This window comes from Epinephelus lanceolatus, chromosome 5 (genome assembly GCF_041903045.1).
Source record: "Epinephelus lanceolatus isolate andai-2023 chromosome 5, ASM4190304v1, whole genome shotgun sequence".
Lineage (NCBI taxonomy): Eukaryota > Metazoa > Chordata > Actinopteri > Perciformes > Serranidae > Epinephelus > Epinephelus lanceolatus.
Window position 1 is genome coordinate 18,396,013 of NC_135738.1, and position 15,491 is coordinate 18,411,503.

At 43.5% G+C, this 15,491-nt stretch overlaps 1 protein-coding gene across 1 annotated transcript in view; it reads left to right on the plus strand.

The window, feature by feature from the left end:
• tspan18b (tetraspanin 18b) overlaps window positions 1-15,491 on the plus strand; it is a 41,432-nt gene that overhangs the window by 17,033 nt on the left and 8,908 nt on the right. Inside the window, exon 2 of the mRNA XM_033633996.2 lies at window positions 6,781-6,864. Within this exon, the coding sequence (XP_033489887.1) occupies window positions 6,862-6,864 (3 nt within the window). The 5' untranslated portion in view covers window positions 6,781-6,861. The remainder of the gene's footprint in view (window positions 1-6,780; window positions 6,865-15,491) is intronic.

Genomic DNA, 15,491 nt, shown 5'->3' on the forward strand with positions numbered 1-15,491 from the left:
CTGGGTGTAAAAAGCATTGCTGGCTAATCGTACGAGCAAGCATGAACGCCCTAAATTCTCTATTTCCATCATCTAAATTGTCAGGATTTGTTGCTTTTGTTGAATCTAGTGATAAAAACTTTTGGTTTTGGAATTGTTGGTTAAACCAAACAAGCAAAGTCAAGATATCACCTTGGGCTTTAGAAAACTGTGACGAGAATTTTTAGAAAAGCTTTAGACCTTTTTTAGCCCAAATGATGACAGAATAATCTGCACAAATCTATAATGAAGACAGTCATTGCAGAGAGGGCATGGCATATATGGATACTATGTCGATATCATGATATAAGACTCAATATCACCTTAGACAGATAGATTTTCATGATATTAGGGACGTCCCGATCAACTTTTTGGCCCCGATCCGAGTCATTCGATACTGACTATCAAAAATCTTTTTGACCTTGTCTCTGTCCCTTTGAAAGAGTACCCTGTTCTTTGGTGTTTGTAGCTTTGTTGCAAACGTTGCCTGAGTTACCTGAATGTACAGCATTTCATTCAGTGTTTATTTTCAGCATCTGTACATCTTTTTCGCAGATTAGACTTTAATAATGTAAAACTCTTATGTGCTTTTTGCTCCTGGGGCCTTTGTTGCGCGGATAAACACTATACACCATACATGAACGAGACTCTCATACTGAGCTGAAATGAAACAAGTGCTTATAATTCTGGTAAAAAAACACTAATAAACAGACTCACACTGCACTTTTGCTCTCAGTTATGGCACGTGGTGTTTTGCAGCGGGCGTGGCTCAGCCCCTGCTCTTACACACACACAGGAGCTCAGCTGAGTGGAGGAGAAAAGCAGAGTGGAAAGTTTAAGACGACTGCATTCTGTGTGTCTCTGCATGAAAGCTTCCCGAGTAAAAACACCTGTGTGACAGATGACGGTAAACAAAAGATCGGATCCTCCGTAGAACTCAATATAGCCGATCTCGATCAGATAAAAGATGCCTTGATCAGTCCTGATCCTGATTTTTGATATTGGATCGGGACATGACTATATGACTATATGACTATACTATCATAAGTGTTGTCTCTTCCTGGTTTTAAAGGCTGTATTACAGTAGAGTGATGTAATTTTCTGAAATTACCAGGCCTTTACTCATGTAATAATTATATCAACATGACTGATTGATATTTGTAAAAAAATTTCATTGTGTTACTATTTTGTGAAAGTACCAACAGTCAGCTGATTAAAAATATTGTGCTATTTGATTTTCTACATATTGCCCCACTGTAGTGTGGTCCTACCTTTTTTCATAAAACTATTTCATCATATATAGTCTCTCTTCTAATCTGACTTGACTACAGATCTGGTGTGTTGTCTTTTGTGTTCGTGTGTAACATTTTAGCTGAGGAAACACATCCTGAGGAAAGAGTCAGTGCAAACTTCCTCTTTGTGCTGGCAGCTTGGATCTTCATCTTCCAAGTTTTGAGGCCCTGTAAGCTGCATGATTCTCAAGCTTTACTGGGCTTTAGGATTTAACTAGGGTGGAAATGGTTATCATGCAGCTCCTCGTCAGCTTGTAGGGCCCGTGGGTGGGGGAGTCGGTGAACAAACTGGCGAGAGTTTAATAGCCCCAGCCTCCTCTGTGTACGTAGTAATGAACTCTTACCTTGGCTTGGAAGGCTGCACTGCTGCCATCCTTGCTGTGTTTTTGTAACCCTCACTAAAAAAGCCTTGCTCTTAATTGTGTCCCAGGGGGCCCGGAGCGCTCAGTATTCACAGCCTTTCCTGTCCCTCGTACTGATCCTCCCCCTCTTCCAACCTTAGCCCCATCATCCCAATTCGACAGGTCTCTACTCTTTAATCGCTCAACTTCAAAGCGCCGTTGTGCTGCCCCTCAGGCCCCTGGCTCCTCAGAGACAGGGGGCTAGCCTTTGGGGCCTGGGAAGTAGGGTGAAAGTGTGCTGGTGTACGAGGCGGCTTGTTAAGTTCGACAGGCATGGGTTAAAGAAAACAACAACAAGTAGTCCTGCTGCTGTTCTTCATCACCGTGTCACTGGAGTGAAGCTGATGTTGTGTAATTATAGACGCAGGTTGCAGATGTTTTAAAGGGTCTGAGTTAGACACCTCTCACCAGTCTTTGATGAGGCCATCTTTGTCCAGGCGAAAGATACGGGCTGCTGTCTGAGGAGCCTGCTACAAAGAGAAGAGGCCTGGTTAATATTTGCCGCTGACTTACCAAAGAGGTGGACACAGTGTCAGCTTTCATCAGCAGCAAAATAGCACCCTCCAAGCACGTTACCAGGGGCTGCGCTCTTATCAGGTTTCCATTAAGCACAAAACAATTAACACAGAGAAAACAGATGACTGCGTAATGAGTTCAGTCTGCATCTCTAGCTGGAATAATTGTGTACCGCAAATGAGTGAATACATTCATGCCCGGTGTGTAACCCGAGCGCACCTACTGTAGCGTGGAGAACAAAGAAAACAGTGGGTTAGCTGTGGCCAGAGAAGAGAGAGTGAGTGATTAATTGAGCGATGCCCTCTGATCATAGTGGGGATTGTTTCTCCATCGTGGTGGTTTATCTTTATCTCTGGTGGTTGACTCACACTGTTAGATCAGTAAATCCAGATGGGGTGAGATGATAATTCTGCCTCAGCATTGCCCTCATTAAAGCAGCCATTCGGGAGATATATGGCTGCTGGCAATTACCCTCTTTCTCATTTCTATAATATTATCCGGTGATGTATATGGAATTGGACTTGCTTGGCGATCACCAGGGAGAGCTGACATCCAGAGCTGTGGATTTTCCCTTTTATTAAGTGTGTTTATAAAGGTTTGATTCCAAGCATAAAAGGCCCCAGAGGTCATCGTCTGTAAATGTGCCGTTGCCTCTCCGGCTCAGAGGTTTGCTTTTATCAACACTGGTGAGAAATTGAGGGCAAATACAGCTGTGAGGTGTAGATGGAAGAATAGTCACTTCCTCCCTAGGTTTCCTGCCCATTTCCTGTCCCCAGAGGAAGTGTCGCTGGTCAAGCTCCCTGCTGTTTTCTGACCTCTGACATTTCAGTCAAGGTTGGCCACCTGATTGGCAGGATGAGAAGACTTATGGAGGCGAGGAGAAAACATAAAAGAGAAGTCCCTAGCCAATTGTGAAAATGTAGTAAAGGTCAGGGCGTGCTTGAAACAAACAAGTTCCTGCAGTGTGTCATCAGATCATGTTTGAAGGTCAGTGTTAAAAGGATACATTATTGGTTTTCAACCAGCTGTGTATCATTTCACTTCCCTCCATCTTACCAGTGCTCAGATCTCCCTGCTCATCTCTCATCTCAAACCCAGCGGATTTTTGTTGGCTCTAGGGCTGTTGCTTGAACTACAAATTGTGCTTCCGCCTTTTCATATGCCCATCATCATGGATGCAAAGAGTACAGAAGCAGATCGACAAAGAGACGCATCCCTCTCTCTCTCTCTGTCTCTCAAACTCAGATCAAAGTGTAAAACTAAGAAGTGCTGACCAAATATAAACCAAGGTTCTGTTACTGTATCGCCTGTATCTCGCCTTAAATGTTTTCAGACACATAAATAAGTGCTTTGTTTAACACTGTCTAAACAATGAGACATTTTAGACAAGAAGCAGGTGCTATACTGTTTCCTGTATTATAAAAACAGGCTGAAAATACTGAAATCAAATGTTTTTAGAAACATATTTTAACTTACTGTTGAGCTTACAGATTGCTTGTTAGTAGCCAGCTATCATATTGTTTCCTGTGATAAAATGGCCAAGCCTGCATTACTGTGTGGCGCTGCGCATCATGTTAGTTCTATGTTTTCTCCCTCTTGAGCGAAAGCAAATGCCGCAGCCCTTTCTCTCTGTTTTCTCTGGTCACATTATAACACCAATTTTAAAAGCATTTGCGTCTTTCTTCCACATAGACAGCCCAGTTTTATGAAAAGAACACCTTTCCAGCAGTGAATTACTTCTTTTATGTCTGTTATGAATGTCTACACTCAAAGATATGGTGAAAAGCCTGCGGTCACAGGGGCGAAACACAAAGAATCATACAAACAGAGGTAATACTGAGTTCACACTTTCGGACAGTCTCTCCTCATGTTGTCGCACTTGCATGTACACACAAAAAGTACACAGAACAGACAGAAGTAGATGTGTTAAAAGTGAAAACAAGAACTTTAGAGAGAAGTTGAAATCCTTCCCACACTGAATACATTCAGACCCAACCTCAGAAGACCTGAGGATAATTAGACCTAAAATCCAAAGTGCGGTCAAGCTGGACAGATCCTAATATAGAGAGAACACCAGCACAGCAGCAGCATGAACCCCTTTTTTCATCTCCTGCACCAGCAGTGAAACATTCTGCAGCCAACTGGGCGAGAGTAGGTAATACTTTACAAACTTTTTAATGTCTGTCAATCAAATTCCAAAAGTCATTTAATAGCATGCATTTTCATAGGCTACAGATTTCCAGAAATCACATTGTGAATATGATGCACCATGTGATCAGAGCTAATAATGAATATGCTGGGATCCATTCAGTTTCGAGACCTGTGGCAGGAAAATGAGACCCGACCTGAGCTGATTAGACCAGTGGTTCCTAACCTACTCACCAGTTGGGAACCACTGAGTTAGACTGAGTATAATTTGGATCTAGTCCAACTTGAGTCCGCAGCCCCCAGTACAATATTTGATACTTTTTGACGATACTTTTTTATTTGAAGCATAGCCACTCCTTCACTCCTCTTATTTCTTTATGGCCACTTCAGCTTCCTCTGTTATCTCTCTTGTGAATTGGCCAGTGGGGTTTAACTACAATACAAACTGTATGTAGATTAAGCACATAATTTGTAATGTGCTAGTGTCTTACACGCTGAATAGATGTTGGTGATGCAATAATATTGTCAGAGCCTGAAATAGCAGAGGCTAATCAATTAGTGGCTGCCTTGATGTTTAAATTGCCCGCAGTGCTCGTGAGCTTAAATGTCAATGACTAGTTGGCGAGAGAGATATCCTTAAAAGGGAAGCTATTGAGCGGATGTAGATGAAACCTTTTCTCTAGTGTTGAGTCGTTCGCCGCTTTGTTGGACCCTCAGCGGCCTGGCCTTTCTGTCTCCCTCGAGGGTTCGTCCCATTGTTGTGCTTTCTCAGCCGTCTGCGCTGATCTCTCTTCTCACCCCCATAACCGATTCAATGAGGCTCTGCGATCCTATTGGTGCTCCACTTTGCAGTGAAAAGGGTTTCCATGGAAACCAAAAAATAATGCAGACCCTCACCACTGTTGCTCTCCAACAGCTAATAGCTCTCTAAACAGGGGTTCAGGAGAGACACCTCTGCAACAGGCTTCAGGGTAAAATTTGACCACTCTGCTGCTCAGCACCAGATTACAGACGATTATGTACCTATCTGCTGCTGTTGTGATGGACTGAAACAAAATGGAAAGGGATTATGGTGTTGTATTGCCTAGGGATATGTTTGCTAAGCCATATGGTGAATATTTTGTAAATGACTCTTTCAAATAGACTCCATACGCTGGCTCCCTGTGCATGTGTAACCACCGTAGAGATGCTATTGATTCCCTGAGCTCGTGCTTTGTAGTGTCTGAATTCAATGGTCTTTGATAAGGGAGTGTATCATTCCGGTGCATCTTCCCCACTTCTCGGATTTGTCCATTTTCCTCACTCAGGCTTTGATTGCCTTTCCTAGATGCAATCAGAAGCCCCTGTATTGTGTACGGGGGAGGGTGTGCTGCTGCCACTGTCAGTTGGGTTCTACGTCCTGGTGAATCTGATGTCTGCTGGCAATATGGTGTGTCGGCGGGATGATGTGGCTGGCTCTATCAGCCAGAATGCTCCTGGGACATTCTCCATCCCCAGCCCCCTGTCAGACTGAGAATACCCTGCCTGTATTTCACCATCTAATGTGGCAAGAGCTGCATGCTGTTCATGCCTCCGTAGGCAGCTCTCGCCATATTTGATGCTGTAGTTGTCTGTGCCAGTGCTTTGAATACAGCTCCAAAGTATTGTCAGTCAAAACCATGCTCCTGACTATTTTTGCACATCGATGCTGGAATACCAGCAGTTTAATTGGCTCTCATTGCTATATCGTTATTTTCAGCTGGGAGACACTTGTGGCAAAGCAGTTTAGAACCAGGAGAAAAAGTTTAAAGCATTTATGCTCATTAGACACGGTTGGTAGGAGACGTATTGTGCATTGACAGTTTAAGCCAGCAAGTAAGAAAGCAAGGTATTCTCCTCGCAGTGAATAATGCATGAGTTCAGATGCTCATCAAGGTCACGTCAGAAGCTGTATGAGGAGTCTGTGGTGAGTTGAGTCTTCTAATAAAGGGTAATTAACAAAGTGAGAAGATACACACATTCGAACACCTCAAGGCAGATATTAAATTTTTACCTGCCAAGAAAGGAGGCCTGGACTGCGACCATTAAAGGCACTACCTTTATTTTATTCTTTCCTTGTTAATTTTGCCTTCCAGCTGAGAAGTGAAACATTCACACATAAAACACTGATGCAGTCTTAAATTAGCTCGCTGCTGGGAGCGAGCGCTTCATACATAATAAATGCAAACTCTGTCATTTTAAGTGTCCTAGAATTTTATTTTCTGTGGGGGTTTTTTTTTCTAACTCAGTCTTATTCTGCACAAATGAATTACGCATACCAAGACAAATGTGCCACTTTTCTGTCTCCTGGCTGGTGCCTCACTGTTTATTCATCTCATTAGCTCAGTCGTGACCTCTGCTTCTTCCTTTGTGCTTCTGTCCAACAGCCCATGAAAACAGGAGAGGAGAGAGAACCGAGAGAAGTCGTCAGCTTCACCTGAACAAAGAAGAGGCACAAGCAGATACACATGGTATGGCAATATTTTATCTATAAACGAAGCGCACATGGTCTTAAAGAAAACTCTCAGCTGTTGTTCTGCCCAGCATCCGTAATGTGGGGGTGTTGCCGTGAATGATTTCTACTGAATCCAGCAGTGATTCCACTCTCAGCAGATGCATGTTAAATCAGCGAGAGAAATAGCAGAAAGACCTTGTTGACAGACTCTTTTCAGTAAGATGCTGACAGCACAGGCGCAAAGCCATTGTTGCCGTCAACAGGAGGCACGGCGCTGGCGAGAGCCGGTGCGCGAAGCTGGTCCTGCGAAGAGGCAGACAAGTGCTTTTGTCCTTTACCCACCACAGCAGGCCAGCACTGGTCTTTGTTAGGCTCTGATTTGCATTGGCATTTGTAATATTAGTATTCAAGGCACGGCTGAGAGGCAGACATGTATAGATTGAGAGGTTAAAGGGGAGTTTAGACCCAGACACATCAGATGTAATCAGTCATAGCACATAACCATAAAAGCAGCAAAGCAGACAAACAAATGTGTGTTACATGTGCAAGTGACGTGAAACATTATAACCAGATTCTTGAGACATTATTAGTTTTATAAGAACTGATTTAAAGATTAATGCTGGTTTATTACAATTTGGGTCTTGCGTTCTGAGTTTTTGACATAATTTAATAAGATTGTAGCGACTAATGAGCTGCTGAGACCTGGGAACACTGCAACATTGTTTGAAAAAAAGAGGTCAGACAGGGTAAGAAACACGAGTTGTCAGATGACCATACCCATTTGAATCAATCAAAGGTTGTTTGGAAGAGAAAAGAAAGGCCTAATTTCCAAGATTACCCAAATCATCAGGTATAAGCATCCAAAACAGTTTACACTCTGACTTCTTGGTACATTTACTTAGTATAGTACAGTTTTTTCCTGTGCAGTGAATGATTGTACCAACATTTTGGGTGCTCACTTTCAAGTTTACCCCCAAATAAAGTGGTTCATATCATTTATCTATACTACAAATTAAGAACAGTTATATCATAATCAGTGTAGATTATTTAAAGGACAATTCACACCAGAATCAAGAATACATATTTTACCTCTTACATGTGGTGCTATTTATCAGTCAAGATTGTTTTAGTGTGAGTTGCAGAGTGTTGGAGATACTGTCGAGATGTCTGCCTTCCTTTAAAATATAATGAAACTAGATGGCACTATAGGCTTGAGGTGCTCAAAGCATCAAAAATATGTTTCAAAAAACTCAACAGCAATGTCTCTTTCCAGAAATCATAACCCAGCTACTGAAGATAATCCACAGACCGTGTTGTGAGCCGTTTCATGTAGGAACTATTTTCCTTCTACCAAACTACACCCACCAACCGTATCACTGTGCAGAAGGAAGAGTGCATCTACTCATGGACAAGGGGTTTGTGCTTGTGAGAGTGCGAGATGTTACAATAATAACATCCTCCATGGCTAAGCTGTAACATTAGCTAGCTCAGTGATGCTAGGTGACCCAGCAGTAGATGCACGCCTCCCTCTGTGTGGTGATACAGTTGGAGGGTGTAGTTCAAAAGAAACAAAATAGTTCCTAGATGAAACTGCTCACAACAAGGTCTGTGGATTATCTTGAGTAACTGGGTCATGATTTCTGGAAGGAGATATTGCTTTTGAGTTTTTAAATGTATTATTTTGGTGCTTTGAGCACCACAAGCTGAGTGTCATCTATTTCCATTATATTGGAGAGAAGGCAGACATCTCTATGGCTGATATCTCCAACACTCTGCAACTCACACCAAAACAGTCCAGACTGATAAATAGCACTACAGGTGAGAGGAAAAATGTGTATTTTTGATTTTGGGATGAACAGCCCCTTTAAAAATTAAAGTTCTTTCTCGACCTTGGAAACTGTAGTTGATCAAACGGTCTCACCACATGGTCCATCTACAGTAGTACTTGCTCCTGAGCTTTTGATCAAGCAGTCTCACTCGACAGAGTAAGTTTGCCCAGAACTTTTTCCATCTTGGTTTAAAAGTTAGGATTAAATTTCACTCTTTATTTTAGAGACAGCGGTTGACAAAGCAACCTCATCAGACGGAAATGGAAGTTTCAACATCCACAGTTTCGGTGGGGCAAACTCCATCTGTGAGACTGTGTGATACAGTTAGAAGCTCCGGGACAACTAATCAATAAACCCTGTGGTGAGACTATTTTGTTAAATATAAATGAAAAGAAGACCCAGATTATAATAAACCAAAGTGATCCTTTTAAGTTCTGTGATGAATGCTTCAAGAAAGCTTGAGCTCAACCGATGCTCTATAATCACACAGTCACAGAGTTACATTAATAACCACATGCAGTACAAGGTGCCTCCGCTGCAGAAAATCACAAGCAAGATCAAAGAGTCATGAATTTTCTGCTACGCTCTTCATACAAAGGCATTAACACACTTTTAGGTTTATTTCTATGAAGTTGTTATTTTTGCAACGGGGCCTCCGATATAAGTGGATATCTCTTTCATCTGAGGCACAAACATTCACAAGCTTTATCCTTGAGGCTTTTGTTTTTAATCTTTACATTGCGTTTGAAACGTCAGCCTGTAACACAAATTAGGTTACACTGTTCCTTTTGCTGTTTCTCTCTTTCTTTTGTTGAACTTTAGCTGAGCGTATGAAGGTTTAGATGTGCGTGTGTGTGTGCTACAAGTCATCAGTGAGTGATGAAACAGCTTCGAGGTCCTCTTCAGAGAGGAACTCTCTGTATTCAAACTAACATATGGCCTTGCAACAGGGTGTGAGTGATCGCTCATTAGACAAATGGCCGGCCAAGCTGTCCCCTCTGTCGTAAAGTGCAGGGCTCCGCGTCCCTTTGTTTTCTAACAGGAACTAATGCTAAGTGGAGATGCCAAATACTGCTCTGCAGACAAAGGCCACTCTCACCACATATCCGGGTTGCCGTGGAGACTGGTGTTCTTATTGGAGGGCTGGAGAGATTACAACTGGTGCTAAAAACAACCTCAGTGGATATTACAAAAATTGTGTATCTGAGCCACAAGACAGTCAAAACTAAGATTGTTTTATCGTAGAGAGCATATTTCTGCTCACTGTCAGGATATGGTGACGCTCGAGCACTTGTGTGTGTGTGTGAGTCGGTGTGTATTTTGTGCTTCTGCGCATGTTTACCCTCCTAAGTTTCCTTTTGTGTTTGGTCCCCTGAGGCTGAAAGCGTTGTCTCTGCTTAAATCCTCCATTGTTTACTTCTGCCGAGGCCATCTGTGATGTAAACTCTCTTTACATGGAGATTTGGCAGAAACAACAGCCTTGAATTGAATGATATATGGTAGAAAACAAGGTCCGCAGAGAACATTACCAACATTTTAATAGTTTCTTGCCTGAGGGTCAAACACTGGTCACATTAGAGTTGGTGGAATTATTGATTGGATTTTCAAACTTTTGGTTGAACTGACATTGTTTTTTGCTCCTCATGACCTCGTCATAATGAAAAGAATTTGGCTAAGATTGTGGGAGCTTGCAGAAAAGAAGGCAAAAATACAAGGACTGCAGGAAAATAATTCATTCTGTTGTCATCACAGTCATAATTGAGCATTTAGTTTTGAATTGAGTTATTACTCATTTTTGTGGAAAGCCCCAGTGGCATTGTGTCATCCTCCAAACCTCCCCGTGGGAAAAGCCCGAGCTGAGCCCTACCAGGCGGTTAGGTGCAGAAGTGTTTATGTGTTCATTGTGTGCTACTACCACATACCCTCACTGCCAGACAACCAGTAGACTAAGAGCTGGAACTCCCGGGGATCAATGCCTCATTGACCATGTGCCTGGGCCTGGTATTGATCCAGCCCGGCGCAGCCAGTTTGTATCTTCACTCAGCCAGATAGAGGTGCCGACACAATTAAGTGAGAATCCCTGCTTTGAGAGAGCGAGGATCACACACACACTAGTGTTCAATAGAAGCCAAAATCTACTCATCTCAATCACATGTCCTCTGCTGGAGTTAACCGAGAAGCTATCAATACCCTTCTCCCTTCCAATCTTTCTTATCTAAGGAGCTGGAGAATTTCACTGTAGGAGCATGAGCAACTGTTAGTACTGAACGAACAGCTGGATGCGTGCCCAGTTGGGATGTCAAGAATGTGGCCTGCAGTGCTGTTGACAACACATGGTCAGTGAGTTTCTGACTGCGCATTTGTTCATTTTGGAAGTCTTCTCTAGTTAATCAGGCTTTTGTTCAGGAGTGTGTCAGCTGCCTGGTCAGAGGACTTCTGCCCTCCGGGGTTCACACAATCTCATCCGCAAACTGAATAGGTCAGGAGAGCGCCACTCACAGGCTCAGATAAGAACTGCTTGAGATTCACTGCACGTATTGCAACAATGGACTGAGATGATAAATGGCTTTGCAAGGCAGAGCAAATTCATCAGTGGCTGCCTACTTTTTTTTTTGTGGTGAACTAGCAATGCCCATAATGTGTAGAAGCCGTTAATGTTCACAATCCTATATATATACTGTGAAAACTCATTAAGCTAAGCTTGCCTGAGGGTAGATCATTTGTATGTCTCCACCTCAGCATCGAACCAACATGAAGACCTTTGCTACAAGCCTGGCAGTTTCTCCAACTTCCCAACCCCGGCTGAGTTTCTACGCTGTGCTCCCTGTGTGAGCTACTCCCACACACACTGTGTGCTGTGTTGCCTTTGAGCTACTTTCGTACACTTTCTCTCTGCGCTTGTTCACTGTTGTCTGCAAGCTGCATGCCCTCTAAAGCAGCATACAGTGCTAGAGCTGCTTAGCATTCAGTACACTTCAAAGCTCCTCAGTGTGACAGCACAGCCCAGGGCTCATTCTCTCCTAATTGGAGGTTCATTAAGGGACATGGCGCGCCTCAGGGGAGCCCTGCTCACTGCCAGAGGAGCCTGTCTTTATTCGGATTTTGGGGTGTTTACTTGCTGCGGCTGATTTAGGAAGTCATGGAGAAATATGAAAATGGGTTTTTAATTGAGATAAAGGCTGATGTGGCATGTGTGTGGTCCCTTAGTGTCATTGTCGGAGGGTATTAGCGCACTCCGGAGAGAGCTTTAGTGCGGCACGGAAAAACACACCTGCTCCAGCTGCACCAGGGAGCCGGAGGACGAAATGTGCCATCCCCAGGGTTCAACTACAGGTGATCATTTAGAGGGTCAATGACATTTAAAAGGGTCAAGCTCCAACCCTTCTATTCTCAACAGGGTTCCAGTATTAATGGTTATTTGTAATGCTGGCTCACGCTCAACATGAAGTGAACTGGTTAGCGGGAGGGTGGAGGGTGGCGACAGTTTGGCGAGGAGCAGACACACTGTCCTTGTCATGGTGATCCATTTGTCCGGGGCGGTGGCCAGTGAAGCAGGGGAATATGGACTCACTTCATTAATCGTGCCGAAAGTGTCAACTTCAAGGAGAACCACCCAAGGGTGTACTATTTATATATGCTCCAAATGCAGGTCTATGTCTTCCTTATCTTTTAACCACAGTGGGTTGACATGACCATCATGATCGTGTAGACACAGGCCAAACATACCTCCAGATTATTGAGTTAAGTGTGAAAACAGGCCTGTAGAAATGTGTCAGAGTTCCTCATCTTCATACTGAGAAGGATGTAGGTCAGATGGGTTTGCCCTCATTACAGTGCTCTGGCTTCTGTCGGTCCTGTGAAGTTGATTTAGGATCACTTCTCATTAATCCCCTATCAAACTCAACCATGCTGGGGCTCCGCTGCCCAGGCTGGCTGTGGGTCGGCCTTTGCCAGGAGTAAACAATGGGATCTTAGTGCCGTTTGGCATTTCATGATGTCAGTAATAGGAGATGCTGCAGACGTAGATGGAGTTGGCATTTACTGGATACCTCAGGGCAGAGACTGCCACTTAGATTGTCAGATTGAGGACATACAGTATTTCCAGCTAACAATGTCTGCAAATATAGCTGTGCAGGATTCCTTACGGCTGCGTTTGTTTCATGTTTGTTTATACTGGGTGGGTTGGTTCTTTTTTTGCTAGTCTATACAAACACAATGCCACACTTATCCTGACACATTGCTGGCTTAGCAAAGCAGCACACCTGAGGAAGATCTGCCTTTAATCTGGTAGTAATTTGTCGATGTTGTTGTTGTTGCTGCAGCTCCTGGGGTGTGAACCACGTTTCCCCTGTCCACATAATGCACTCTGCAGAATATTCAGAGAGACCTAGCGGTCTGATCACTACGCCTGGGCTGTGATCGATGAGGACCTGCGCTCCCATGGGAGTCATGGGAAAGACCAGTTTGTTTACTCTGCACTTTCTCCAGGGTCCCGGTGGCAGTTTGATTTATACTTTGCTGGTTTGCACCATAAGCTTGTTATTCGGAGCCCGGCTAGGCCCGAATCGTCCACTTCATTCTTAAGCATCCAATGCATTTTAATGCAGAAAAGAAAATTGGCTCCAGATCTGAAAGTTGGTTTGACCCTGCGATGGGAGCGAAGAGCAAAAGGGTGAAGCTGGAAGAGAAATCAGACATTTTGTTTGGAGAATGAGATGTGAGCTGAGCCCTGAGAGTTTTTCCATCCGACCCTTTCCTCCCCTTTCCTCCCCCTCCTCGTTCCGCCTCTTCATCCCTTGCTCCAATAAATACAGTTTGCACTCTTCATAGGGGCCCAGGACTAACTGTGCAGAGCAGGAGGGATGAGAAAGGGCCTTTTCTAATGCTTTTTTTTCTGAGACTGTAATGTATGCAAATCTCAATTAAGACCTCCTGTGCCCTCATTAGGCCTTTCAGTGGGGCTTAGGAAAAAGGGGGGGTTAATTAAAACCCATCTCCAGCAATGAGGCTGTTGGTTGCTCTCAGAGTACCACTAGGAGAGTGATCAATACCTAAGCATATCATTATGATTTAGAGGAGGTGTTAAACCATAGCTCTAAATCAATTTCCCTGGGTCTGGGGAGGAAAGGAGGAGAGGAAAAATAATGAGCCCTCAGGCTGGTGAGGGGAGGAAATGTTCTCATTCTGTGTTAGCTCGCTCCCGCAGCAGACAAAGACCGCCTTCACATCTTTAGTATTGTTCAATTTTATTGTCACGGCAACTTACACAAGCTCACAATGAGACAAAAAACTTTCTCTGGAGCTCACAGCACATTGAAATTAGAAGCAGGAGGAAAAACAAAGCAGTGCAGGCACACCACAATAAAAGAAAACTAGAGTAGAAAAAGATATGGGTCATGACTTTCTTATTCGCATGACTACTATACTTTTGTATGAAATAATAATTTGCAGCAACCAATTGAGAGTTTTGTTAAAGACATTGGTTTGGAGAGATTGTGGTTTATTTCACCTGAAAATGGGGAATTTCTGAGTGAAAGGGGTGGAAGGGTCAAGGCTGAATTACATCTGAGCGACAGCAGAGCCCCTTCAAAGACGGACAGGAATCAAAGCTGGCGTCGATCACAACCCGGGCTTCACTGCCGTCTCAGGGAAGCAGAGAGATCACCCAAAGAAGCCATCAGACAGCACATCAGGCATTGGGAAGACTGCCTGAAGATTATGAGATTACATTTGACAGACGTGCTTCAAAGTACAGACAAAGAGAAGTGAAAAGAAGGCGTTTAAACTTTTTTTTGTTTTCAATTAAAGGTGATGGTGTCTCGCTGCCTCGTTGTGTAAACCTATTTACAATTCCTCAGAGAAGTTGCTTTCTAATCCGCTTGTTTCTCAGCCTCAATCCTGGCTATCACTATGGGAGAGCAAATTAATAATCACAACTACAAAGCAAAGAGTGCCGGTTTGTTTCTGCCAAATAATTAATTTTCTTCTTTCACTGAGACTGCAATTATAGCTGCCCCACAGATTTTTTCGTACTTCAGTTTTTGCAGAATACGTAGAGATGAATCCTTAGACAATTCCTGTCCTCCCTGAGGGGGAAGCGTGTTCATTTCTAGTTTGGTAGGTTAAACAAAAAAAGGCCTCAATGAAGGTTTTGTGGTGCATCAGATATATATAGGTATACAGGGTCATGGATACTGAGGCACCCATGTTGTCTCTTAATGCAGGGGAGGCATTCTTCATTAACCAGGAGTGCCTCCAGGACGGGCCCTCATCAGGTAAAGTGTGTTTATGTCAGATAGAGGAGAGCACAGGGCTCCTGCCTCTCATTACATTAAGTAAAAGAAGCTCCATGGTAAAAGCCATGCATTGTCGGTTAATGTGCATGGAGCCCAGTCAGGGCTCATATCCTTAAAATGCTCTGAGATAGACAGCCCCCCCTGTGTCACACTAAACCCAGAGACCCCATCTGTCCAGAGACAGGAAGTGCTGATAGGGAATCAGGCCTTGTGACTGTGAAAGCGCTTTTTAAAATTACATAAGTTGTCACGGTGTGTGGTGAGATGAGATGTGTCAGGTTGGGTTGACATTTGTAGCCCAAACTTGTAGTTACTTAGGGATTGCTGAGAGACTATAGCTGGTACGGTGCGCCTGAGGGGATAATACAAGGATTTTCAGCTGAAATTGGACCAAATGAACTGACAGGCCTGTGTGTGTGTGTGTGTTGTATGTTTGAGTGGCAGAACTCATTAAAAATGTGAGCAGGTTTTTTTTTTTTTGCAGAGTATTATTTTTTTGGCAGTTTCATCTGAATGCA